The sequence below is a fragment of the Prionailurus viverrinus genome, chromosome B2 (genome assembly GCF_022837055.1).
Source record: "Prionailurus viverrinus isolate Anna chromosome B2, UM_Priviv_1.0, whole genome shotgun sequence".
Taxonomy (NCBI): domain Eukaryota; kingdom Metazoa; phylum Chordata; class Mammalia; order Carnivora; family Felidae; genus Prionailurus; species Prionailurus viverrinus.
The window spans coordinates 18,027,408-18,054,046 of record NC_062565.1 but is presented as its reverse complement, the minus strand read 5'-3'; the positions used below and the strand labels follow the sequence as shown (position 1 = coordinate 18,054,046).

General features: G+C 50.1%; 1 protein-coding gene across 1 annotated transcript; it reads right to left on the bottom strand.

Annotated features, from left to right (window-relative positions):
• Positions 1–2,373: 2,373 nt before the first annotated feature.
• On the bottom strand, positions 2,374–20,904 carry TFAP2A (transcription factor AP-2 alpha). The gene is given in 8 exon segments (XM_047860440.1): positions 2,374–4,142; positions 5,985–6,126; positions 8,074–8,098; positions 8,100–8,193; positions 10,106–10,337; positions 12,437–12,488; positions 15,617–16,051; positions 20,770–20,904. Coding segments are annotated over 8 exon segments (1,320 nt in total). The 5' UTR covers positions 20,821–20,904; the 3' UTR covers positions 2,374–3,853.
• Positions 20,905–26,639: the final 5,735 nt, after the last annotated feature.

Here is a 26,639-nt window from a genome sequence, read left to right as displayed (position 1 = left end):
CATTGCAGTCCTGATGGTAGTTCCATCAAGAACTCAAATTATATTAATATTCGATTTTGGGGAGGAATGGATTGGATTGTGATTTTTAAAGGGTGTTGGAGAACAGAAGGGGTAATAAAGGAGCATTGTGTTTTCATAAAAATTGGGCGTGGTGATTAGCATAGCCTAGCAAGCATCCTTATAACTCAAGTATGTATCCTAATTTGAGTTAATCTACAGAGAATCATGGTTGTTAGTATATAAACATGTGACCTGTCAAGCAATCACCATGTGCTTTAAAAAATACACATTGGTCACAACAGATAAAGTCAAAATCCATATAATCTTCAGTTAGACCCATAGAAATTATTTTTAATAATAACTGCTCTAATCCTCCCACCCCTTAGAAATAGATATAACTTCTTTTAAATATTAAAAAAAAAAAAGAGAAAAAGGAAAGGAAAATCACAATATCCTGATCCTCAAAATGTCTAACTACGGAATAAAAATACCTAATTCTGTGCATTTGGAAACCATTGTTTATTATGACCTTGTAATGTTCTAACCCACTATTTCCTTTCTATCTTTCTCAGGATGCAAGGATTATATTGGGTTCAGGTTTTCCAACATAACAAGCATCTGTAAATCCAGATATGAATGAATGGTATTTAATAAGATTGTTTTCGTTTTAAAATGAGTATTTATGTGTCGTTGGAGAAAGCAGCAATGTATGGCTGTTTATGAATGCTATTGTGCCTGAGGTTAGGATCCCCCACACAATCTGAGATGCAGCCAAGAAAAACAGCCCTGATAGACAATGCTTCACTTCACCTGCTACGATGCTGTGTGCGTTTCATTTCTGTCAAGAGTATGTACAGTTAGGGTTCATTCGCCTCATTATTTTGTTACATCTACGTTACAGTTAACCAGTCTCTCTAGGAAATAATAAATAACCGCTTTAAAAAACAATTGCTGCGTTGCGTTCGGAGAATACACTTTCCATTTGAAATTAAAAAAAAAAAACCACCATTGTTATGAATTCTCTGGCTTTGGAAAATAGAATTTAGACTCCACCAACTCTCGTTCGTCTGTCGAGATTGATTTTACACAGCCTTCCATAAGGAGATTAGAAAGCAAAAGGCTGCAAAATGGACACTGTCTAATGCTTTGCTTCCTTAGTCCTTCGGAATGTCAAACCGGATGAACAATTGTTAAATCTCCTCCAGTATGTATAGCTAGACACATTTCCTATGACCTTTCCTATAAACCTTCCAGTTAACTACCTCCATTTTCTTCTTAAAAACCATTAAAAAATCCCCTTCACTTCCAAAGCAAAGACTTTCCAAATCAGACTTTCCCAAAGCTCTGAATTCACCATTTTTAGGTACAGGAAGTCCTTCCTGCTTTAAGAGCTAAGCATATAGTCCTGTTACTCTAGAAGACAGATAGGATAGTCTGTAGGGGCAGGATTCACAGCCCTCCCCCACCCTCTCCACCCCACCTCAGGGCACAGCTTCTATTTCTGAAAGGTCCTAGGAGGAGCCCCGAGGTGATAGAAAAGGGTGGGTCGGCATTTAGGGGGCAGGCAGAAAAGACCCTGGGAATGAACCTCATTGCCACTCACCTCTGCTACCTCAGGAGATCCTAAGAACAGCAGAGTAGTGAACTCAGCCCTAAATAAAATACTAAAATAAATGGGAGGCAGTGTACCCTCTCTTTCCCTGCTCCACATGAGTTTAACCATTCCTTTTCCCTTCCCAGAAAACCAGAGCTGGGTCTTGCTCATTGACGTGTCTTAGCCACTGAGAAGCTTGAGCCAGTCAAGTGAAGGTTTACGTGGTATTTCCTTTGTGCCTAATGAACTAACAATTCAAATTTCAGTTATCCTCTGACACAGGTTCCAGAGCAGTTATGGGGGGGGGGGGTGTCTTCTGTTCTGTTCTCCATCTTCCCGGTCATTCTTAACAGTTTGGTTCTGAAGGTTTTATATTGTGGTTTCCAAAACCACAAACGAAAACCTAAAGGGTCACCATAAATAAAATAAAACTTTATTTTTAATAATAAAATTAATGTTTCTAGTCAGGAAAAGAGAGTATGTCATTCCTTTAGCAGTACAAACAATCTTTTATCCAAAAGAATACATTGGGTTTTATTGTGTCATTTGTCTGAATACAGACTCGGTGGAATATCTAAATGATACCCTGCTCTGAACTCCAAGTTGAAAGTAAGTTTTTATTATACTTGAGGGAAACAATGGGTTCAGCTGCTTATTGCACGGAACAATTGCCAAGGGAGAGTTAAACTCAATTACTGTAACCATACTGAATAAAAAATACTGCCAAGAACAAAAATACGCCTGGGTAAAGACAGCCCCTGAATAAAAAAAAATCGACATAAAGCGTATCAAATATTTATTTATCTGGGCAACAAAGGACTATGATACATTGACAGGCATGAAAACTACTGCCAGCACAAGTCAATACAATACAACTAGAACTGCTTCCAAAATGGCCAGTGAAAATACAGAATACCAGGTGGTCCCAAATGTTTGAAGTTCTTTCAACAAAAAGAGAGAGAGAAAGAGAGAGGGAGGTGGGGGGGGGGGGGGAATCCCTTACCCTTGGTTTAAAGACAATGCTCATTTATTGCTGGAATGATCCTTTCAAGGGAGGATAGTGGAATAAGATAAACTTTTTTTTTTCTCCCCACAATACATAGAAGGGTCATCAAACCACTCAAGTTTAAAACTCTTTCCAGGGTCCGATATCACTTTTTTTCTTTCAGTTCGATGGAAAGCTAAATGTAATACTAATTATATATAAAATTTTAGTTGGCTTTTTTTTTTTTCTTCGTTCAGCTGTCTCCTTGTCGTCTTTAACATGCTACAACAGGGCTAAATTCATGAATCCCAGAGGGGGGAAAAAAAAAAAATCCCCCAAACCTTGAATTTCTAAATAAGTACCATGAACCACATGAAGAACTAATAGGGAAGATTCAAAACCCACTAAACAAGAGGTAAACGAGATCACCAGATAAATTAAAAAAAAAAAAGAGGCTTAAAACAGACTCACCATATTTACAATTCCCATTAAATTACACATAAATAAATATATACAGAGACGTGAACACTGATTCCCTTATATAACTGTGAATCGTGTTGCCAGAGAAAGTTCAAGTTGGTCGCTTTACCTTGAAGAGGAAAAACTTCTACAACTGAAGACATGACATGGAAATTCCTGTGTTTGTGTTCAAGTTTATTCACAATACTGATAAAAATGTCATTATCCTTTTGGCCTTTTTTTTTTTTTTTTTTTTTTTTTTTTTTTAGTATGGCTACAATCTGAACCGAAGTATGTAAGGGAAGGTGGTGACTCAGTCCCATGAAGCTCGTATCTTTTTTTTTTTTTCATTTTTATGTTCTTTTTTTTAGAAAAAAAAAAAAGTTTTTCTTTTTTTTTTTTTTTTTGTGGTGGTTGTCACTGTTGGGTTCCTGTTGGTTTTTCTGTTCTGTGTTTTTGTTTTTTAAAAAAGGTTCACACACTTGGACAGAACTTTTCTTTGCTGGCTTCTAGGCCTGTTCTGTTCTCTTAGGCTCCACAGGAGGGCAAAGGGCGGGGGAGTTGGTGCTGGGGGGGGGGGGAGGGGAAGTCGAGGCAGGGGGGGCGGAGTCAGCAGGGGCGGTCCCGCTGCCGAAAGAGAGAGGGCCCCCGGACTCTGGAGGGCCGTGGGTGGCGGGCGGCGGCAGCAGCAACAGCAGTAGCAGCAGTGGGGTTCGCTGATTCCGAAGCTGTCACCTGCCTGCGGTGGTAGGTGGGGGGAGACGACCGAGTGGGTGGGCTCGCTGGGCGGGGAGACGCAGGGCGGGAGGACAGCCTCACTTTCTGTGTTTCTCCTCTTTGTCACTGCTTTTGGCGCTGTTGTCCGTGTGGCTGTTGGGGTTGTTGCTGAGGTACATTTTGTCCATGGCCTTGAGGGCCTCGGTGAGATAGTTCTGCAGGGCCGTGACCGCGGCGCACACCGCTGGGCTGCCGAAGCCGTGGGAGATGAGGTTGAAGTGGGTCAAACAGCTCTGGATGCCGGGCTCCAGGATGGGGTTGGGCCGTGAGTTCCCCAGGGGAGATCGGTCCTGAGCCAGCAGGTCAGTGAACTCTTTGCATATCTGTCTGCAGCACAAGTGAAGCAGAGAAAGAGAGAGAGACAGAGAGACAGAGAGAGTGGTGGGGGAGGGAGAAAGAGAGAGAGAGAGAGAGAGAGAGAGAGATGAGGCTCCCCTGTGGGCAGTACCAGCAGCAAAGAGAAAACCTTTCTCCCTGCAGTCACCCCCAGGGGATTCTGGGGAACCCCGACCTGACCCAAGGCCCCAGAGACAGACTTGGGGAAAGACCGAGTCACTCCTCAGTGTCCACTGAAACATGGCTCCTTCCGTCAATGCATGCCTTTCCTGCCTTCACAAATGTCTCTCTCGCTCTCTCTCTCTCTCTCTCCTCTCGCTCTCACCCCTCAGCTACCCTTAACTGCTAACCGCCTCTTTTCTCACTCATACCAAACGCCCCAGACACAGAAACACATTTCACACGTTAGAAGAGAAACAAAAGAGAATAAGACGGGCAGGAGTCAGGAACACAGGCATCTCGCCAATGGCCAATAGCACACAGCCATCAGCTGTCCTGTTCAAAATACTAGACAGACCCTCTTCCTGCTCTAGAGGTCTAGAGAGACCTCAGTTGGTGGGATGGTCTCCACTCATTCACCTGCAAATCAGGTTGGATGCAGACAGGAAGGCAAAACTTTTCTTGGGATTATTTTGCCTTAAAAAAAAAAAAAAAAGGTCACAGAAAACCTGTTACCTGGGGACAACTCAGACTGATTTTTGAGAAGAAAATCGACCCTTCAATTTCAATTTCTCCTTCCACCTCTTTTCCCACCCCCCAACCCTCAGCCCCTGAAAAATCTCTAGGGAAACTGAATACGGGTGGGCTTAGGAAGCTAAGGGAAGAGAAAAAGTTGGCATTTCAACAAGGGTCTCGAAAAGTCAGAAATACAGGCAGATGAGGCCTGTATGCTGGAAGCTGTCTCTGAATCTGGGAAGGAAGGACTTGCTGGGGCCTCCCTGAGGCAGCAGCAGCCTGGAGGGGGGGGGGGGGGGAGGGAGAGGAGGGAGAATGGGGAGCACTGCTAGGCTGCCTTCTCCAAGTCCAGCTGATGCCCTCAGGTCAGAAACTATCCCGCCTGAGGCCCCAGCCTCTGCCCTCTGGTTCCATGCCCTCCTGTGACACAGACTTTGATAATTAAGGGCTTCCGAACAGGCCTTTTAATTTCCAGAAAACATATCAAAACAGTAATTTTCTTTTCACACACCACCTGGAGGGGCCTATTCAGCCCAAGCACTGATGGGAATATAACTTGGGCCATTTTGAAACCTATTTGACATCTCGCCTGTAGGCTACGACTTGTGGGTGTGTGTGTGTGTGTGTGTGTCACTTTTGAGGAGGGAGGAGAAAGAAAGGCAAGAAATGGGATAAGGGATTAAGGTTGAAACTAGGACTCCTGGCTTGCACATTTTGCAGACCATTGCTTAATCCTTGCCCTCAGAGACCATACTGATAGGAGACAAAAACTGATATAGGCAAGCCTGGTCCCCATTTAAGGACTTGATGCTGGGCTTTCTGAAAAGACAGAGTCACCAATTCACACTGAGCTTCTATCAAATCCCTACATTACCCCCCTCCCCCCCCCCCCCCCACACACTCATTTTTTAAAAAATGAGGTGGAGCAGAAGAGAGGATTAAGATGGAAACACAGGACAATCCCGCCTACACTTCCCTTTAAAACGGTATGGTTTAATAAGAGTGTGTTGTTAATTTCAGTTATTTACAACAACAAAGCTGATTAACACAAAAGAAGCCGGGGGGGAAAAGCCGGAGAGACCAGAAACAATTTCGATTTTTGTTTCTCTGGACAACAGACACAGAGAGACCCCGGAAGAGGTAAGGTAAATGCCTTACTTTGTAGCCAGGAGCATGTTTTTTCTTGTCACTTGCTCATTGGGATCGGAATGTTGTCGGTTGAGAAATTCAGCTACTGCTTTGGCAGGAAATTCGGTTTCGCACACGTACCCAAAGTCCCTGGCTAGGTGGACGGCTTCTCCTGGCAAGAGGGGAGAGAGGAGAGGCAGTGTGACAAAAGGTTGAAAAGAGCCGAGATCAAAATTTCCTCCCAACTCCCTTATTTTCTTAATCCAGATGTTGAAGAAAACACAAACTACTTGTTTTCTCATTTCAGGAATTTTATTTCCTTCTCTGTAGTATCTGGCAGATGAATTTATCAGAAAAAAAAAAAAAATGGCCACTTGGCCTAGAAGGCCAAGAGGGATTGAAAATGTAAGTCCCCTCCCCCACCCGCGAGTCCCCTCCCCCACCCTGATGACATTTTCCCAACTTCTCTTTTTAAATGTTTCTTGTACTCCAACCTCACACCTATCAACACATTCATAAATGATATTCATAATTACTCGCTGAGCTTTTCTTCGAGGGAACAACTAAAGGTTTACATTTTAACTTGATCGCATATAATTATCTGTTCATCCAAACCGATTAACCAAGAGGATTTGAGGGTCACTCCACTGAGTCTGTCTGTGTTGTTGATTTTCGAATCTTTGGTTTTAATTTCCTGAACCAGTTGGTTTTTACTGCAGGGCTTCCTGCCATTAGCTCCAGCTCCGGAAGAACGCATGCGCCAATTAGAGCATCAAAGCCCTCTCTGCAGAGCTCGTTTCCATAAAATGGAGCGGATCGCAAACAATAACAGTTCTCCAGAAACTGCCTCCCTGCTACAGGACTCAACCCCCAAGCCATACACTCGCTCACACTGCTCACACTATACCCGAATCCACTACTGCCACTGCTATCATTTCCTTTGCATGTAATTCTCGGGGGGGGGGGGGGGGGGGTATGGATAGTGGGTTCTCTTATGTACTGATGTTATTTTTAACGTAATGCTACTGTAGCTGAGTTTCTGGCACTGAACACTCGCTTATTATTTAACAATTATAGTATCGTCCTCAATGCCATTAACAAATGCTTCATAGGATTCTTTCTCAAATTTACGGGTTTAAACTTTTTTTAGTTACTTATAAGCTGGAGCTCAAGTCCAATTGTAATGTATCTCCTCAAGTGCAAGATGTAAATAACACAAAATGCCTTCTTGAAATAGAAATGGCAGTTTTGAAATCTACCTGGTAATGTGTCTTTTTTTTTTTCCTATGGGCATAAACATCTTCAACCTAATGCATAGGAAAACACAAGAAAGCTTACACATTCATTCCCAGCACATCTAACTTAAGCCAATTCAGTATCAGAAAAAGTTAACAGGAATCTAGAGGAAGCAGGAATGTAAGTGGGTTCTGGTGACAGGGTATCTATAGCATGGAGTGAGAACAGGAGTAGCTTTTGTTTTGAAGGGTTTGGAAGTGTGTGTGTGTGTGTGTGTGTGTGTGTGTGTGTGTTAAAAACTGCCCATGAGAAACTTTCTGCAATGCTTCCATTTCTTTTTTCTTTCCTAGCCAAACAATTCAAAATCTAAAATTGCTCACTTTTCTTCCCCTCCACTAGAGAAGCACAATTAAATAAGAGATAAGGGAGCATATGTTTGGAAAACAAAAACCTGAAAGGGCATATAACCCTGAGCTTTCAGGACGGTCTTAAATCAGGATGCAGGTCAAAGATTCCCAAATTAATTCAGGAAGTAATGGTCACGCATTTCTCAAACGCAGATGTCAGAATAGCTTAAGTGATTTACTGCTGAGCTCTCTGAAGGAGACAGGAACTTGGGATATATGCAGTTCTTAAATTTTTCACATTGTTTAGGTCCATATTGAGCTACGGAGGTGGAATTTTGTGGCAGAGGGAAAGAAAAAAGGAGGACAGGAGTATATGCAAATAGTTTTTCGACATGCAAGGATTCCGTTCACTTCCATTACAGCCTCTGGAAAAAACGAAACTGCCCAGTTGACACAAAACACAACCAAATGGCCACTAAGTATTATCCATTTTCCCACAAGACAGTTCCTTCTTGTTAGCAAGTGGACTCGCTTACCCTCCACTTGTGATGTGAGCAGAGTGAACATTGGCAGCTTTACGTCTCCCTGCTGGCAGATTTAATCCTATTTTGTCCAGTTTTTCTCTTAAAGATCTTCCTCCATTTTTAGACTTCGCCCTGTTTCACAAATATATGCAAGAAAGGGATTGAGAAAACACTGGGTTGCTCTACATCACATTATTTTCATTTTGAAAACTTCCTAAAATGTGCTTTTCACAGTCAAGAATCGTGGCCCTGAGATACTTAAGGGAGGGAAATCTAGGAAGGAATGGTACAGAAAGATCATAGAAGACAAATGCTTGACTGTGAAGCACCCCCGCGTGCAGTTATGATTGCGGCAACCCTGGCAGGTTAGAAGGGTTTGATTTCCCAAATCTCTAAAGAACCACAAACAAACAAACACAACTCTCATCTCTAGGGTTTGAGGTATTCTTGAGTTCAACTGATTGCTGTATATTTTCCCTGTTGTTACAATCACACAAATCCCAGTGGGGTCTTTAAATTGTCTTTGCAAGGACTGCTGTTAGGTTGTTCAGAGTAACCAAAGTTATCATCACTCTCACGTTTCTTGCTCTGGCTTTAGCCCCGGTGGGAAATTCATTTCACCAACTGTTTACATGCCATGTCACCAGCCTAACTGGAAATGTCAAAAGCTGAGATCAGCCTTTAAAAATTTCACTGATTTCAGCGACAATGGGGGTGGTTCTAAATAGATGTCTAAATAGACTCCCATAATCAGAAAGTGGTTAAGATAAATTGTTTAAATAAAACAGCAAATTAATTAATTTCAGATTTTATTCCCCACTCAAGTGCTCTTTAATTGTGTGGATTAGATTATACTCCCCTAGGTAAACAGTCTCCAATATTGGGGATGGGGGAAGGGGAGGAAAAAGCAGAGGGCGGATTCAGATCTCTGTCAGTGAAAGATTACAAAGGGAAGCAAAATGACTGGAGGAGAAAGAAAAGATTAGAAAAACTGATGTTAAAACCTTCCAAAAACGGCTTTGTAAGGTTTTGCATGGGATATACCCATCAGAGTGGGCCTGTGGGTCCACAGATACACAAATGAATAAATGGCAAAACAGTGAAGTTCTTGGTCTACTTTCTTATTTAAAAAGAAAAAGAAAAAAAAAAAAAGATCATGTGGGAAACTTCCACCCAACACCCACCACTCACAAAGTTGGGTGGAGCCCTAGGAGGACGCAGCTCGAGGGAGGGAGAAATCTGCCCTAAGGGAAGGTGCTTCACCTTGCAGACCCTTATAAAATCTAATCTACGAATCATTCCGGCCTCACAGGGGTGAGATGTGTATCCCTAGCCACGTATGTAACACGCACTCGTGGGCAACGACTACACAGAATGATGCACGTAACCGTATCTTGCACACTGCCTGGAGCACATCGCGGCCGCAGTACACGGGAACCACTAATGCGTGTGCCTTAGGCACGGGGAGTCGCCGTCTGGCCAGAGGTGACAGTGACAGAGGGGGGGAAGCGGAGGGGGCAGGAAGGGCGGCGGACTCAAGAGAAAGCCACCGTCTTCCACTTAAAAACCCTATCTATTCAAGGGGCGGTGGATTTCCGTCGGAGACCCTACACGGAGGTAAGGCAAAGTAAGGCGCCTGAGAGGAAGTTTTCCAGGGTTTGCAAGGTGCTCGCGGGAGTAAAAAGGTGGCTGCACGGCGCCCCGCCGCTGCAGCAGCCGGGACTGAACGCCCGGTGCAAAGAGCTGCGCGTGCGCGCGGGGAGTTGGGTTGGGGGCGGAGGGCGCGGGGAGCGCGCTGCGGCGGCGAACCCGGGCGCGCGCCAGAACGCCGAGCGCGCGGGAAGCCTGCGAAGGGCGCAAGCGCGCGCCGCCTCGTCCCGCCCCCAGCTCCCACCCACCGGGTTTGGCGCTCTTCTCCCCGCCCCTTTCTTTTCCCGCGAAGGGAGGGCCGTGGCGCGAGGCCCGTTTGCGTCGTCGCCCCCGCGCAGGCGCAGTGTTTCCCGCGGCCGCGAGGCGGGGCGGGCTGGGCGGAGCCGGGCCTCACCTCCGCAGCACTCCGCCCAGCAGCGAAGCGTTGAGACACTCGGGCGGTGAGAGGCGCCGCTGTACTTCCGCCACCGTGACCTTGTACTTCGAGGTGGAGCTGAGGAGCGAGAGGCGACCCGGAACTGAACAGAAGACTTCGTTGGGGTTCACGACGCCGCCGAAGAGGTTGTCCTTGTTTATGGGGATGGCGGAGACGGCGTTGCTGTTGGATTTGGACAGGGACACGGGGCCTGCGGAGATAGACGGGGAAGCTGCGTGTGGGCGTCGAGGGTCACTCCTAAGTCCTTCCGACCCCGGAGCTCGCCCGGGCTTGCGCTGCAACCCCACCCCCCCACCCCCCCCCGTTTCCTGCCAGCCCAGAAAATCCCCTCTTCTCTCCTATTCCCTGGTGTTCGCCAGTCCTGGGGATCGAGCCTCTGGCCTTCGGCGCACCTCACCCGGCGGCCGGCAGGCGCCCCCACCTCTCGCCACCAGCCAGGCCCGAGCTTCCGGCTGAACCCTTTCCTGTTAGCCGCAAGGGTGCTGTCTACAAATGGTAGTGACATTGTGACCCCCTGGGCTCTCATCCGAGGACAGTGGCCCCAGTTGAGGTGCTGGAGCATAGGGTCAGGGTGCAGGGGAGGGGATTACGTTTGCACACCCGAGAGCAAGCTGTGTGTACTTTGGAGTTTTTGTGGGGTGGGGTGGGGTGGGGGGGCGCCTTAGTGTTGGGAAGAGATTGCTTCAGAGACCTATAATTAAAATCAGCAGAGAGTTTAGGTGGCTGAAGTGGCCTGTAAGTGAGCATTGCAGTTAAGGCACCAAGCTGGGAGGCGGTCGATTCGCTTGTCACACACCACACGTGCTCCACCCATCCTTTTGAGGAATAAGCCCTTTCCTAGGTTTAGTTGTGAAAAAGACCCGAGTTGTGGAAATCCATTCCAAAGCCCCATTTTGAACTGGGAGAAAAAAAAAGGATAAATAGGCCTACCATAGGATATTAGCAGTATGCCCTGTTGTCCAGCAAATCGTTAATGCCCTTGTCTGCTTAAGAGTACTCATTGGGAAGGGGAGAGGATATTCTTGCTGGTTCAAATCATAAGCTCTTCATGGTCGGCCCCACCATAGTTAGAGAAAAAAGCCAAGGCCAGCAGAAAGTGTGCTACCATGTTACATTTCTCAACACCAATAGAGTTCAGATGCATTCACAACCATTTAAGTACAGTATGCATTTGTATTTTAAAATTCCACAAGGAGACATATATAATAATATGCACACATTCTATTCACAGTACTCCTCCCTCTTTAATGGGGATATTCTAGACGTATGGGGAGGTAGGGGGCTCTAGGTTTTGGATAGATCACTTGTGACATTAATAGCTCTGGGGAGGCTAATAGAGACAATAGGAGTTAAACGAACTCTTGAGAGATTACTAATAAAAGAGCCAATTATCATGTCGACTTGGAAAGAGCATCTCTTAAGATTTATCCCTTGCACATCTAATTTGACGTGACAAAGACTTCACAGATGCAAAAAATGAAACTTTAAACTGGCTAACAATATACTGATTGGGGTTAGAAATGAGAACAGTTTTATATAGCATCGTCCTCTGGTGGTGCCTAGAATCCTGAAATGTAACATTGCCACCATAACAACAACAAAAAAAGCTGCTGTGAATAGCATTTAATCCAGTAAACTTTATTTCTACTCACTAAACACAATACAAATTACAAGTCCATCCAAGTCACTTGACACTTTTTAAAAACAATTTCTGCTCTAAACAATTATGCTAATAATCCCGACATTTTCAAGATGCTAATTTTAACCAAAAGCCAAATTTTTGTTTACCTAATTCACAAAGTTTAAAACCCCTTAAACAGCTAATGAGAAATTAAACTGAAGAACATGAAAGTTTCTTCTTCCTCTGCTAAGGAGTGTTACCAAAGACACAACTGCCCTTCTGTTAACGTTGAATTATTTGCACCGTGTTAGCATTACACCCCTTCTTAACACTCATAGCCATGCACACAACAGATGAACTAAACTATTAAACCATTTGAAAACTGAAATGCCACTTCCAAATCGGTTCGACTCTTACACGTTTCATGTGTTTGTCCATGTATCATTACACTAAATTAAATGGTCAAATCATGAACAAGGCTAGCCTGTTGCCATTACTAACATACTGAGAGCCGATCACTTAAGCATTGCTGTTCCAAGCCCATCTATTTGCTAATTCTGAGCCTTTAGGAAATCCTATTTGAAAAAAATAAATACAGCTCTGCAAGTTCTTTTAAATAGCACTATGCCTGTAAGGACATGCCTGGAATGTAGAAGGAAGTGGCTTACCTTTCTTAATTACAGTTTGATCTGGGATGTTAATACCCGGGTCTTCTACATGCTGCAACAAAAGGATACACATGGATGTAAGTGTATAATCAAAACAAAAGGAAATGAATATTCCATGCAACATGGGGGGAGGGGAAGGGTTAGAATCAAAATTTCCCCCTCCCAAATAGTGACATTTATATATAAACATCTCATCTTGGTTTATTGGAATTTGAGGCTTTGCAACTCAAGAGGTTTCACTGCACACCCACGGCCCATTTCTCCTCCCCCAGCAAATAATCCATGTTTGAAGGAGGTGGGGGTGGGGAATAAAACTTTCTTTGGAAATGAAACCAAGTTTTGGAGCACCTAATCTTTCTCACAAAGTCAGTTCAACCTTTAAAAATACACCTGGCTTTATTTTGGCGCCTCAGCGGCTTCGGACCTTAGCGATTCGAGTGTTCGGGCAGCAAAAGCCAGAGAAACACAATAGAAATGACAGAGGCGGGAGTAACAAGGGAGCATTTTAAACGTTTTAGGTAGTGTGATAAAAAGCAAATGCATATACACACCTTCACTTATGGAACACTAAAAATAATTTTTTAAAGAAGACTACTGCCTAAACCGGGTATCAGAAAGGAATATGAAAATGGTTTAAAAAAAAAAAATACAAAAAACAAAACCTTTGCGGTTTTTTCCCCCTGTTGTCCAGCAGCAGATATGTTGGGTTTTTTTCTTATTTTTTCTTCTCTCTCTCTCTTTTTTTTTTTTTTACAGATGGATGGGTATACGTGTGTGCTAGAGTCAAAACGTGATTAGAAAGTAAAATGAAATCATGTTTTCTAATGCAGAAACTGACAGGCAATATAATGTCTGGCTGTGTTTACAAATTAGCACCAGGGCTGCTGAGATACAAGATTTCGCAATCGTTACCAAACACAGGCATTACCATTTAAAAAACTATTACTTCCTTCTCTAGTCTTTGTCCAACAATAATACTGATTCGAACATTTTCCATTCTGTCTTGGATTTATGCTCCTGTTAATTGTGCCTGATCGCAATGATTCCGGGTGGATGGTACTAAGTTGCTTTATTACAGGTTTTATTATACTCAATGCTCTCATTTGTAACTTGCCTAAAGTGCTTCTGGATTTAAGTATAATTAAATTGAGAAATGTTCAGAAATGACTACTGCTGCAGTTCTTGTGTTTTAACTATATGGGGAAATATGATCCCTTTATGCATGCACCCTCAACCCATAAAGTAAATGTAGTGTGGCATAATACTTTTATTTGTGTTATTTCTAGACCTTGTCCATACAGGGAAGACTGTTAAGTTTAAAACCCCACTGAGATATTAATGATTAAATAATTTTCACCATCAATTTGATTTTCTTAAATATTTAGCAGTCATTCTTATTAAAGGTTAACTGTTGCAGCAATGGGAAAATCGAAAACAACCCTTTTCCTGACCCAAATTCCTTTGAAAGAATTTTTTTCTTAATAGGTGGGGGAGGGTGGGGGGGAAGAGCTGCAACTGAGTTTCCTTGCTTTTATATGATCTTTTGGTTAATTTCTCCTACTGACTAATTTCACCACAAAGAGTGACTATACAGGTGCTAAGAATTCACACCAGCCACTTTGGAATTTCTGCAAAGGAGAGCAATCCTAATTCACAGTAATTCCAAAAGGTTGCAATGCATTTTGCAATTCAAATATTTCCACAGAGCAGGCTAGGAAAAGGATTCAGAGGCTCTTTGGGAAGGGGAACTAAAATGATCACAACTTCCAGGTTGGTTTTTTAATTGCGCTTTTCTCAACTATTGCTTCTCTCATTTTACTTCCCAAGAAATGTACCGTTTAGTATCAGTCTCCAAAAACATTTATGAGCACAGACAAACGCACACCATGCTTACTAAATCCCACAATGGATCAAGTGCCTACTTTCTTGCTTTCCATGCAAGGCTGCTCAACATAACCAACAAATTTCAGTGATTAACTGGGCCAAGTGAGAGCTGTAATAAATTTTCTATTTTCCTATGTAACTTAAATAATGTTTTAAATTCACCAAGCAAGCAGGTAAGTTCATCTGACCATTTTCTTTGCAATCTAATGCAGTAATCATTAAACTGTCAACGGACATATTGCTGCAATATTTGATGCACTAATTTGAAATAGCATTTTAGTAAAAATCACATCCAGATACATTTCCTCTCCAAAGAAAAGTAGCATTAAGAGAGCCTTTACAGCTTTAATAAAATTATTGGCTCATTCTAATTCCATTTCAGGAAGGTTGTGAGGAAACCATAAATACGTAGAATTGAAACAGAGATGCTGGTTTAAATTTAATTTCAGAAAGTACTTTCAAATTATCAATAGGTTTACATTGTAAATAGTAAATGTGCTAATACCATGCTTATTCAGAAATCATTTTAAACTGCATTTATCGATAACTGAATCAGAACTCAAATAATGTATTGCCCAATAGTCTCAAAACATTTAATTTAATATGGGGTGTAGCAAGTTCTGATAGGCGTTGGGAACCCAGCTAATGATTTATGAGGTCAGCACTTAGCACCCCTAGGAGGAGAAGGAGGCTGCATTTTAATGTCCCCTGCTCCGATTTGCTACTTACTATTCTTTAATCAGGGTAGGGTACACACATAACTTTTAGTTATCACCAGTGCTTATAAAACCCGGCAAAAATGATTTTCTTAGGGTGTCGTTTACACTTTATGTTAAACTGCCGGGGCATTTAATGAGCTCTTCTGGTCGGATTTAACGTCTTTTTCAGGACAGACAGAAATCCCCACGCCAGACGCAGCGGTGGAATTAGATCCTCTCCCAATCGAAACAGTTTACTGTCGTGGAGAGGGGCAGATATTGTTAATGGTGACATTCGTCTGATTTATTTCTGTGTTGGTGGAAATGGTAACGCAGGCATTGTTTGCAGGAGCTCCAGGAACCTTTGTTCTAGGCTATAGAACTCTCAACTACTTTTTTTTTTTTTTAATTTTTTTAAATTCGGTCGTTGCCGTGGGTTCTCAAAGCGTCCGCCCCCAAAAAATAAAATGAAATTTTGGAAAAGTAAACGCCATCGCGGGAACCTCAGGCCCACCCGCCGCACGTCCCGATTATCTTCTCTGGGGGTGGGTGAGCAGGGGCTGCGGTCCCCTCTCGCGCCCCCCGCGCGGCCTCTTACCGGGACGTCCTCGATGGCGTGAGGTAAGGAGTGGATCGGGAGGTCTCCGAGTCCTGAGCTAAGCCCGTGTGGGCCGTGCAGGAGGTCTTCGTGCCGCCGGTAGTCCCTGCGAGGATCCAGGCCCGAAAGCTGGTGGGGCAGCCCCCGGTGCGTGTGCAGGAGCCCAGACTCCTGGCTCTGCCTCTGGCCGGGCCAGCCCGGGTGCTGCGGCTGCGGCTGGGCGTGCAGGGGGTTCAGGCTGTAGGGGTCGTTGACGTGGGAGTAAGGATCTTGCGACTGGGGGTAGATAGGCTGGTAGGGCGGGGGGAAGTAGGGGGGCTGGAAGTCGGCATTGGGGGTGTGGGACAGCGGCGGGGCGCTCGTGTAGGGAGATTGACCTACAGTGCCCAGCTGGGGCAACCGTGCCGTCCCGTTGCTGGTGCCGTCGTGACGGTCCTACAAGAGGGAGAGAGAGGGGAAGGGGAAAGAAGGAGAAATCAGGCGTCGAGTTACAGCTGTCCACTCTAAATCCACTCCGCAAGACTGCGTGGGGAACCGCTCACTCCCACCGGCAGGCCGCCGAGAGAAATGGGCTCCAACTTGTCCATTTCGGAAAATACCCCAGAAGTGAGGCGGGCTCTTTCCAAAACGCAGGGAATTAGATGGTGCAAATGTGGGGGCATAAGAGGCTCTGCTTAGGCGTTTCTTTGAAAGTGGGGGGGGGGGGGGAGACAGAAAAAGACCTCCCAGAATACACTCCGTTTAGCTGCAGCGTGAAACCTCCCTTAAGCAAAATGAAAATTCCTGCTAAATATTAAACAGCAGAAGCGGCCTTTCCTTTTTCCCCCGGATTTGAACCTGCCTGCCACTGCGTTATTGTTTACACCCTGTTCATTTATTTGGAGGAAAAAAAAAAATCACACACGTTCAAAGACCATTACCATTTCATGACTATTTAAATAGAAACATCTCATAGAGGGGCTGCAACGAAAGCACACGTTTAAATTACCAGCTTAAAGAAGGTTTTAACTGCAGGATGGGGGTCTGTCTTTTCCGCTTCCTCAGTTGGGAGCCTTTTTCTCGACAGGGTCGATTTTAGGATACGGATGGGGGAAACGGGGACGTCAAGTCAAGGTTTAAAATAGAAAGATTCAGCCTTGTTGGGCTTAAAAGAGAGAGGTGTACCCCGGGGCGGAGGCTCCCGCCCCTTGCACCCCAGCCCCAAAGGGCAGAAGACACGCCTGACTTTATGTCCCTGTATTGCAATTCGCTTGCAAAACAGGAGAACAGAGTTGATTCCAGGGAGTGCGAACCCTCGGAGGTTGAGCCCCGGGCTCCGAGGGGAGGGGGCACACCGGGCCGCGTTCTTCCTGCAGATGGATTAAGCACCAAAGGTTGAGAACACCTCGGGAACAAGTGAATACGCGAGGAAATAACGATGAACGTGGTGAGGAACACGCCTGGGGAAGTAGCGGCGAGGTAGGACTGCGCGCCGGGAGAGGTCGAGCAGGGGGGAGGGGGTAATGCATTCGATTTAAGAATGAAAAAACCGAGAGAAAGGAGGAAAGAGAGAAATGCAAATGGAAAGGTTGGGGGGGGGGGGTGCCCTGAAGGAAACCTGGGCGCGAAACCCGAGGTTGCGGGCAGCCCCGCCGCACCCGGTTTCCAGAACAGAATTCCTAAGGAAAACAGGGATGGGGGTGGGGATGGGACTCACCATAGCTGAAAAACTGTGAACTAACATCTGCGAAGAGTCTGGGGTAACGAGTCAGGGTGGAAAAAAACAAGCAAGCCTGGAGAGCCCGGCTGCCCCGCCGCCCGAGCGCGCCCCACACAAAAGGCGCCGAGAGCCCCGCGCCACCCAGGACTCCGGTCACGGCGCAGACGCTCCCGCGAGCGCTGGAGCCCCGCTCTGGTCCATCCGAACTTGAACCACCGATTGGAGCGGCGCCTTCAGCTGGTCGAGCCCACGGTCTCTATCCTGCCGCGAGCGGTTAGGATTCAAAGTTCCTTAGAAAATGAAAAAAAAAAAAAAAAAAAAAAAACCCCAAAAGAGGAAAAAGAAAAAAAAAAGTGTGTGTGTGTCTGTGTGTATGTGCGTGTTCCTTAATCCGTGTCTCCCTTCTTTTCTTAGCGGCGGCTTCGCTTGAGCTTCTAATAACCGCGCTGGGCAGCGTTCCTGGAGCCTCCTAATAGCAGATATTCATGACTATTAATATTACACGAATACTTAATAAGGGAAGAATGCCTGGAAATCGAGCGTGAAGCGGAGAGGCAACTCGCGCCGGAGCCGGCTCTCAATGCAGTCCATTGACGGGAGCCTCAGTGTAGCAAATCGGAGGTGGGGAGAGGGAGCGCGAGAGACAAAAAGCGGGCGAGAGAGGGAGCGGGCGAGCGCGCGGGGGGCCGCGGCGCGGCGTCTGGCGAATCACAGGGAAGGGGCAACATTTTAAAAGGTTGCAGGGCATGCAAAAGTGAAAGAGAAAGAGGGAGAGAGGGAAACCGAGGGAGAGAGCGCAGAGAGGGAGAATGTGTCTGCGTGCGTGTGTGAGAAAGAAAGTGTGGGTGAGAGAGGGGAGCCCGGAGTGGGGAGAGGGGAGGGAGGAAAGGAGGGAGAGCCCGGGAGGAGGAAGGGAGGGAAAGAGGGAGGGAGGGAAGGAGGGGGAGGGGGCCGAGCCGGAGCGCACGGAGGGGGAGGCCGCGGGGAGGGGGAGGGAGCGAGGGGGGGGAGAGGAAGCGAGCGAGGACAATCAGACCTAAAAGGCTGGGGCAGACCTCGGGATACCGTGGGGGCCGCGCGTCGCGGGCCGGAGCTGCCGGGGACCGCGTCCGGGCATTCATCAGGCTCTCGGCACGGGAGGTGCTGCCCGGCCCTCTCCGGCCGCGGGCTCCTCCGCTCCGCAGCCGGGCCTGGGACTCGGGGTTCGGCCGCCCGCCGCCGCGCCGCTGCTCCATGGCCCGGCGCCCCGCCCGGGACCGGCCCGCCCGCTCCACCACCGGCCCTCGCCTCGGCCGCCGCTCGAGCTCCCCTCGGACGGCCCGGGCCGCTCCGCTCTGCGGCAGCTGCCGCCCCGCCCTCGGCTCTCCGGGGCAGGGGCTCGGGGCGGGGGAGCCGGGACGCGGCCCGGGGCGCGCAGAGACGCTAGGCGGCCCAGCCCGGGCGCCGCTGGCACCGGCTCCCGGCTCCCGGCGCAAACCCGTCCGACTGGCTGGGCCACTCCCGCCCGACGCCCCCCCCCCCCCCCACCCCCGCCCGGATGACACGGCTCGCTCTCTCCCAGCGCGGCCCGGCTGCCGCCGCTGCCAGTCCGCCCGCTGGGTTGTCAGAACAAGCGGCACCTCGCCTCCTGCGTGTCCCTGCAGAGCCCCGACATAATTAGACAGCCCCGAGCCGGCTCGGAAACCCGAAATCCCTGCTCCGGCGCTCGCCCACCGCAGTCAAAGTTGTTGAAACAGCCCTCACTCTGTTCTCCTCTCTCTCTTTTTGGCCTCGCTTACACACATTCACACGCGCCCCCACAGGATCCCTCTCAGAGGGAGCAAGTTCTTCGCCTCCCACCTGAGTGTCGCAGGCGCCCAGCGCCGCGCAGAGGTTCGGACCCCGCCCGCCTAGGGCTCGGCCTCCGCGAGGGTGAAATGCCCGAGCCTCGGGCTCGCAGCCCTGGCGGGGACAATTCGCTCTCGACTGAGGGGCTCAGTTGCACTCGGACCAGTTCGCAGAGCCACCCCCACCCCCCACCCCAGGCCTGAAAACAAAGCGGCTGGTCTGCCCTGGGGTCGCTGAGCCCGGCACCGCGCACGGCAGGAGCCCCCAGAGAAGCGCCGGTCCCCGTGGGATGTCACCTCGTGCCCCGTGGGGTGAAGGGAGGGCCCGGGAAAGGAGAAAGATTTAAAATAGCCGACGGAAAGGAGAGGGGGAAGGGAACGGGTGACACATCGTTCACCTCAACCCGGGTTCTGATTTCAAGTGAAGACAAGACCCACGCTGCTGCGCCCGCACAGACCTCTGCGCCAGACATCTCCAGCTCCAAATGTCAAAGGGAAAGAAAACAGCAGAAAAGAAAAGAGAAGACAAAACAACACAGCAAAGGCAGGGACTACCACCTATGTAGGTAATCACCGGCCGAGGCCCTCCTCCCCCTCCCGTGACCCCTCCGCGTATTTCAGCGGGGGTTGCGAAGGAGTTCACGGCCGCCGCAGCCAGGCGGGTTCCCAGCGCCTCCCGCGGGCGGAGCGGCGGTGCTGGGGCTTCCCCGGCTGCCGCAAGAAGCCGAGCTCCGGAGACCCTGGCTTGTAAAACGGGCTCCAAGGAGGCGCGCTCTATCGGCCCCGCGGGCTCCCCGCACCAGAGGCCCCGTGCAGCCCCGGCAGGATTCCCACGGTCACGCAGCCGAGCGCCGGGCGGCTGCAGGGGCCGAAGCTGGAGGACCCCGAGGCCGGCCGGCTCCGCACCGCGCAGCCTCCCCACCGCCACCCCAGGGATGCTCTCCGAGTGTCCCACAGAGGGAGAAGCTGCTTACAACTTCTTCAGTAACAGAGATACCTGGAGCGAGCCCCGAAGCAACGTGGGAGAGGAGTGATTCCAAACTGAACCCCATAACCGGGAGGTGCAACCCAGCCCAGGGAGAAGTGTGCGGGCCCCTTCTCCAAACAGAAAGGAGCCTTTTTAGAAAGGGGGAGGGGGGAGGGGGAAGATAGGGAGGAAGTAAAAAAATGAATCAATAAAAGAAGGAATATTAAAGATCGGAGAGGAAGTTAAAGAGGAAAAGGGGTTTTCTCTTCCCTTTCTCTTCCTGGTGACTCGAGCCCCCAGGATCTCGCTGGAGACACACGCCGGGTGCACAGACGCGTGCCTAATTGCCAGCAACTGCTTCAAAAACCCAAGCTCGTGTCTTCGCTCCACTCTTAGGCAGACCCAAAACTGGTCAGAAAAAAAAAAGGGGGGGGGTAAAGTGGGACACGAGCTTCGAAGGAGGGAAATGAAAGAAGGCAGCGTCCACATCCTTCCTCTCCAGCTTCTCCCTTGCGTTCTTCGGGCGAATCGGAGAGGCGGGCGCCGCGCTGGGGAAAGTTTGTCCCACCCGCATTTCGCAGCTGGCTGCGAGGAGAGGAGGAGGAGCGGGAAGGTAGCGCTCCGAGCCTGCGGCCGCAAAGATACCCGGCGCCGCGCTTACCTCGCAGTCCTCGTACTTGATATTATCCGTCAGTTTCCAAAGCATTTTCATGGATCGGCGTGAACGGATTTGCCCCCTTCTCCGCCTCGCACCCAAGTGGAGCTACTCTCTGGGTAAGCGCAAAGTGCCGGCTGCCGGCGGTGAGCGCAGGAGGAGGAGGAGGAGGGCGAGGAGGAGGAGGAGGAGGAGGAGGAGGAGGAGGAGGGCGAGGAGGAGGAGGAGGGCGAGGAGGAGGAGGAGGAGGGCAAAGAGGAGGAGGAGGAGGAGGGCGAGGAGGAGGAGGGTGAGGAGGAGGAGGCGAGAAGGGAAAGAGCTCCCGTGTGCGCTCGGAGATCTCCCTCTAATGGTAGAAACTTTTCCCTTTTCCAGCTCTTTACCAACAGCCTAATCGCCTCATTAGCATATCAACAATAGTCCAATTGCTCGCCAGCACCGCAATCTGCGGCCGGCCGCTCCGACCCAGGTATAAAGGCCTCTCCAAGCCGCGAACTTGCTCCTAGAGCGCACGCCTGCCTGTGAGCGGACGGAATCTCCCCGGAGACCAGCCGCGCGCCCCTGCCCCAGTCACCCCCCAGCCCCCGCCGCTGCCCCATTCCACCCCACTCCCCTTCCTCTCCGTCTCCTCCTCCAGGGAGATGCCCTCCGCAACAACAACAACAAAAAACCTGCACTGTGCAGGGTCCGAGCGGCTCTGCCTGGGGCCCAGCTTTCAGCACCTCTCCCTCACCCCTACCACCGCTAACCGCGCGGTCCTTTCGGCCCCGTCCAATTTTATTAGAAATTATTATCCCTTTCGCAATTAAATATAATCACCAAACCAAGACCGGCAAAGTCACTCCAGGATTTTTGCCCAACAAGAGATCGCCTCCGCTCGCGGCAGCCTCCACCTCGGGCCCCAGCGCCTTGGGAGTTTTATTGGCTTTGCGCTCCCCCCCCCCCCACCCCCAAGTTGAAGATTTTGCCAAACGGCTCCAGTGGCTCGGCTGGGGTTTGCGATCCTTTAATTGCCGCGTGTAAAATAAAAATTGTACCCTGAAGAGGTTAGTTGACAGCTCCAGGGGTTAAATGATTTTCCTCTCGTTTGTAGGAAGCTAGAGCTGACTGATAATTCAACGTGGTGTTTGGGCTAAGGGTTTCCTAGGTGCGATGTGGACAAAATACAGAACTCCTATGGAGTCTCACAGTCGCTTCTGGAGTTGAGCCGATATACCGACATGTGTGCGCCGTGTCATTCATGCATCAAAATAAATCGCTGGGAACCAACTCTTCGCTGTGCTAATCTGCTCCAGTTTTCCCAAGATCCCCCTTTTTAATTAAAGCAGGGAGAGTTCCTTCATGATTTGGTGATGTTACTAAAGCGGGCGCGCTCGCGGCGCAGTGCCCGGCTGACGCGGAACCCGGAGGCCCCGGGGCCACCCCCGAGTCCAGGTTGGCCAGTCTGGGCTCTCCGGCTTCACACAGGGACCTGCTCGCCCCACCGGGGCTTATTATTATTATTGTTATTATTATCATTATCATTATTATTATTTTCTCTCTCTGCTGTTTTAGTAAATTATTTTAAGGGAGAAACTAACAAGAAAGACGTGATGTAATCCTTCGAAATACAGAGTAATTAATTTCTCTGGCTGAGCTCCTCATCTGTCCTCCATGAAAAAGTTTTTGTGTGTCTTTCTCGCTCTTGAATACTGCAAACTCACTAAGCAGTAGTAGGTCTGCCTCCGAATTGCTCTAGGAATGACTTCTGGTTCCATCTAGGCCTGTTTCTTGCAAACTTCCAGGCCTCCCGGGTTTCCACGGGGTGTCCTTACAGAAGGGCGGAGGCTGTTAACAATTCGAGCATTTCTTAACAGGTGGAAGGAAGACGAGAAGAGGGAGAACCCCCTTCCCCCCAAATCTGTAAAAGGGCAATTCTCCTTCTGGGTGACCCCCGCAAATTCCTCAAGCTAGGCAGAGTAGGCCAGAGGCCCCTCCCAAAACTTGGGAAGAAGACTTGAGCTTGAAGGGGGATTTAGAGCTCGGGACATTTCCCGGACAGCCGGGGCTCTCCCCTCGCTCCTTTCCGCCACCTAGCACGGCTCTGTGGCTGTACACAGTCCGCTCCACCGGGGGAAACGGTGACCGTCCAGGGCTGGCACCACGCACCCTAAGGGGCTGCCCCGGGGCCCTCCGCGCAACGCGGGGCCTAGAAGTACCTAGAAGTCGGGCGATGGGCCGCCGCGAGCATTTCCACCTTCCTGACGGCAGCCGCAGCCGCCGAGCGTGATCTGTAGGCCAAATCCTAGGCCTGGGAGCATGGGATTTTTACACCCTCAGCCGTCGCCACAGTGTGCTTAAGGGAACTTCAAGTTTCGCTTTTTCAGTTTGTTGGCTGGGGAAGGCATTCAAGGCCCTTTATCTTCTCCACTGCCCCCCACCCCCACCCCGGCTGACCCGTGCCCCGCAGATCTCTGGCTCCGCACCCGCGGGGGCTGCTACACTGTTGTTGTATTCCCGCCGAGGGTGCCTTTGAGGTGCAGATTGGGGCCTGCGGGCTCAGCGCCACCGCCCGAGTTACAGGCGTTGAAGAAAGGCCCAGGCCTGCGCCCCAGGAGCCCCTGGAGCCAGCCGAGCCGCGTTTGTGTGAACGTCATTACCACGACAAGTCGCTTCATTGCATGTCAATGCTCCGTCCTCACCAGCGCCCCGGGATGGTAGCGCCAGGCCTGGGGATAGAGGTCAGGGGTCCAGGCCTGGATTGGGGGCGTGGAGAGGGCCTTGGAGGGAAAAATGAGTACCAGTGAGAGACGGAGACACCCAAGGAACAAAGAGACAGCAAGGGGCCTGAATGGCTATTTTCTCTGGTTGTCACCACCCAGTGGGACCCAAGAGCCCAACAGGCCAAGCCTGAAGGATCCAACCCCTCCAGGCCCCAAATCCATGGGCCCCACCCTAGAGGCAGGCTTCCCACCTCTTGCCAAACTGTGAGCCCGCAGGAGCTAGGCCTAGGGTTCACTCTCTTCTCCTTGAGGCCAGGATCTCACCGCTTTGGAACCTGAGGCCCTTTGGAAGCTCGGACCTCCACCAAGGCTGTGCTACTGGCACTTTCTCAGACCCGAGGTGTTCTGCTGTGAAGTCCACTCGGCTTGCTTGCGGAGAAACCTGCAACGCCCTCAGCCAAAGACTTCCCGGAGTCTACACCCTCCAGAGAAGAGAACGAAGTAGGGTCCTGAGGCCCACGGGGCAAGGGAGAAAACGGTGTGGATTTCTAACGTTTGTGTTTGGTGTGGGTATTTGCACCCTTAAACCCCAAAGGCAGTCTAACGTTGGGGCTGAAATTGCATTTCAGTGAGGTTTAACTTGGGGGGAGAGGCAGAAAAAAGCTCAGTGTTAATAAAAATTATAAATACAAGGAAAGAAATAAAAATTGCAAGACGAATTCCTTTCCCCAACTCCAGGGAATGTAGTAAAGGTGGGACTTCTCTGACCTTTACTTCTCATGGCACAAATCTGAAACAAGAAAAGGAACTCGCCCCAGAAAGAGCAGGACCTCGACTTTTCTCTGGAAGTTCAGGGCGTTCTGTTCGAATTGCCCTACAGGCTTCTAGGCACCCAGAATCTCGCCCTAACCAGGCCTCTCTGGGCCCCGGGTTGGGGGTTGGGGGTCGGGGTGGGGGGGAGAGGGCCCCGCAGCTCCTATTATGAAATTGGCCACAGAGGAGAGAGACTGTTGGCCCTCACCAACCTGGCCAGAGCTGCCCGGGTTTCCGTAGGGGAAATGTCTGAGAGTTAGAAGCCGAGAGCTACAAGAATGCTCCTGTGGCCTAGGTCGGGTCCGGAGCTCAGGGACCCCAAGGTCCAGGGCCCAGTTGGCCTTGTAATACGGGCGGCCTAGTAGGGCCGAGTTTGGCAGGCGTTCGTTTGGAAGAATTTTGGACCTGCCTTATCCCCCACCATCCACTCCTTCTCCAGTCACCTCCAGCCCAAGCGGCGCAAACGGGCTTCACGACTCCGACTGAGAGGCTAAACTTTGTGCAAACTCTTAAGTATTTCCCCAAAGAACATTCTCGCCGGCGCGACCCGTCCATCCGGACCCCTCTGCATTCTCCACCCCCCACTAGGTCCCCCAAACTTGGGAGGCAGGAAGACAGGTGCACCAGAACCCCACCACATGCGTAGCCCTGGGGTCTAGGGCAAGAACGGAGGGCGGACCGAGCCGGGAACCTTCCTTACCACGCACTGCAACCCCCGCCCGGCGCCCTTCCCCCTCCCGAATTAGTCATCCACCCTTGTTTCTGCTGGGGGGGGGGGGCATGAAAAGCTCTAGCGCAAACCACAAGTGACCCCCCGGGGCCACCTGTGGAGCGTGCGCCGGACTTTCCCCAGCTCCGGGCCGCCGGCAGCGCGTGTTTTTTTCTGCCCTCTTTCTCTCCTGGGAACACTCCTGGGCGCTGCCAGGCGCGCCTCACTTAGACTCTCCCTGCCCTGGGCCAAGGCTCTTCCTCTCCGCCTACCCCCCTGCCGGCCCCCTCCCCCGCTCCACCCCCGCCCACTTCAACCCCAGCCAAGGCAAACCCCCGTACCTGCCAGTCCCCCATTTTGGCAAGTATGGACATCGCGGCTCGGCGCTCCTGGCGACGGGTCCCCGCCGGGCATGGGCTGGAGGGCTCGGCCGGGCCCGCTCCCTGGAATCGCTTAGGCAAATCCTCCTTTTTTACCTGCTCACCAACATCTCACCTGGTCATAAAGAGCTGGGTTGCTACCTGCCGACGCATGCGCGCTAGCCCAGGAATTCACTCCGCCAGCTCTAGTCCCAGCGCCTCGCAGAGCTGACCTGGGAAGTGATGGATTTATAGCCGCGGCAATCTCGCCATCAGCTCCTGCTTTTCCCAACAGCCCCAACCCGCTTTCCCGGTCAGTGCCTGACCGGGGAACCGAGGCAGACTGCCTGCTGGGGTGTGCAGGGCGCGATGCGAGCGTGAGTGGGTGTGTTTTCACACTCAAGCAATGGGGGCATCTACGCGCTCTTCCGTCGACTCTCCTCCCCCCTCGGAACTTTGGGGCTAGGAGAGTCTCCACCCCGAGGGGGGAAGGATCCGGGAAGGGGGGGGGTGGGGGTGGGGTGGAAGAAGAGAGCAAGGCCCGGAGATTGGGCCCGACCGGATAGGTCCCGCGCACCTGGCTGCAAGCTGTAGGGCCAGACCCCGGTCCGGGCCTCCTCACCGGCCCACGAGGTTCAGGACACCCCCGGCCCTCGCGGATCCGAATCTGCGAGCCCCAGGGCTGCTTCAAGCGTCCGATCCCAGATCAAAGTGTTTCTCAGTAGGTGAAAACGTTCGCGATTGTTTCATTTCTGGCTTCTAGGTCTAGTCTCCTCCCACCGCAGACACACGCACACACACACTTGCACACTCATACACTTACACTTCTATTTAAGGTGAGCCCCTCCCCCACTCCTCTATGGCTTCCCAGCTCTTTATCTTTTCCACTAATAACTTTTTAAAGGGAGAACGGGGGCGTTGGTGGTTCTGGGATGGGCAGCTGAGGTTTGGGCTTGGGGTTTGCTTTCCCATGACAGATAAAATCACTCAAGTGATTCCACCGCTGCTTCTAATTAGAAGGGAGATTTAAAAGAAGCCACAGGATTTGGGGCTCCCGAGGAGCTCACCACTCCGTCAGGAACCACACCTGGTCGGGAGGGAGGCCCGGGTGAGGAGCTTAGCCTCGGGCCGCGCACTCCTCCGCGACCGTGCCGGCCCCACTCCGGCAGCCGCGAGGTCTGAGGTCTGAGGATCCAGGGCTGGGGCCTGGAACTCCCGGGACAGGCTCGGTTATCCCCTCCTGCTGTCGTCGCGGGGACTAAGATGAACAAAGAAAGAACCGGCTTCACATCG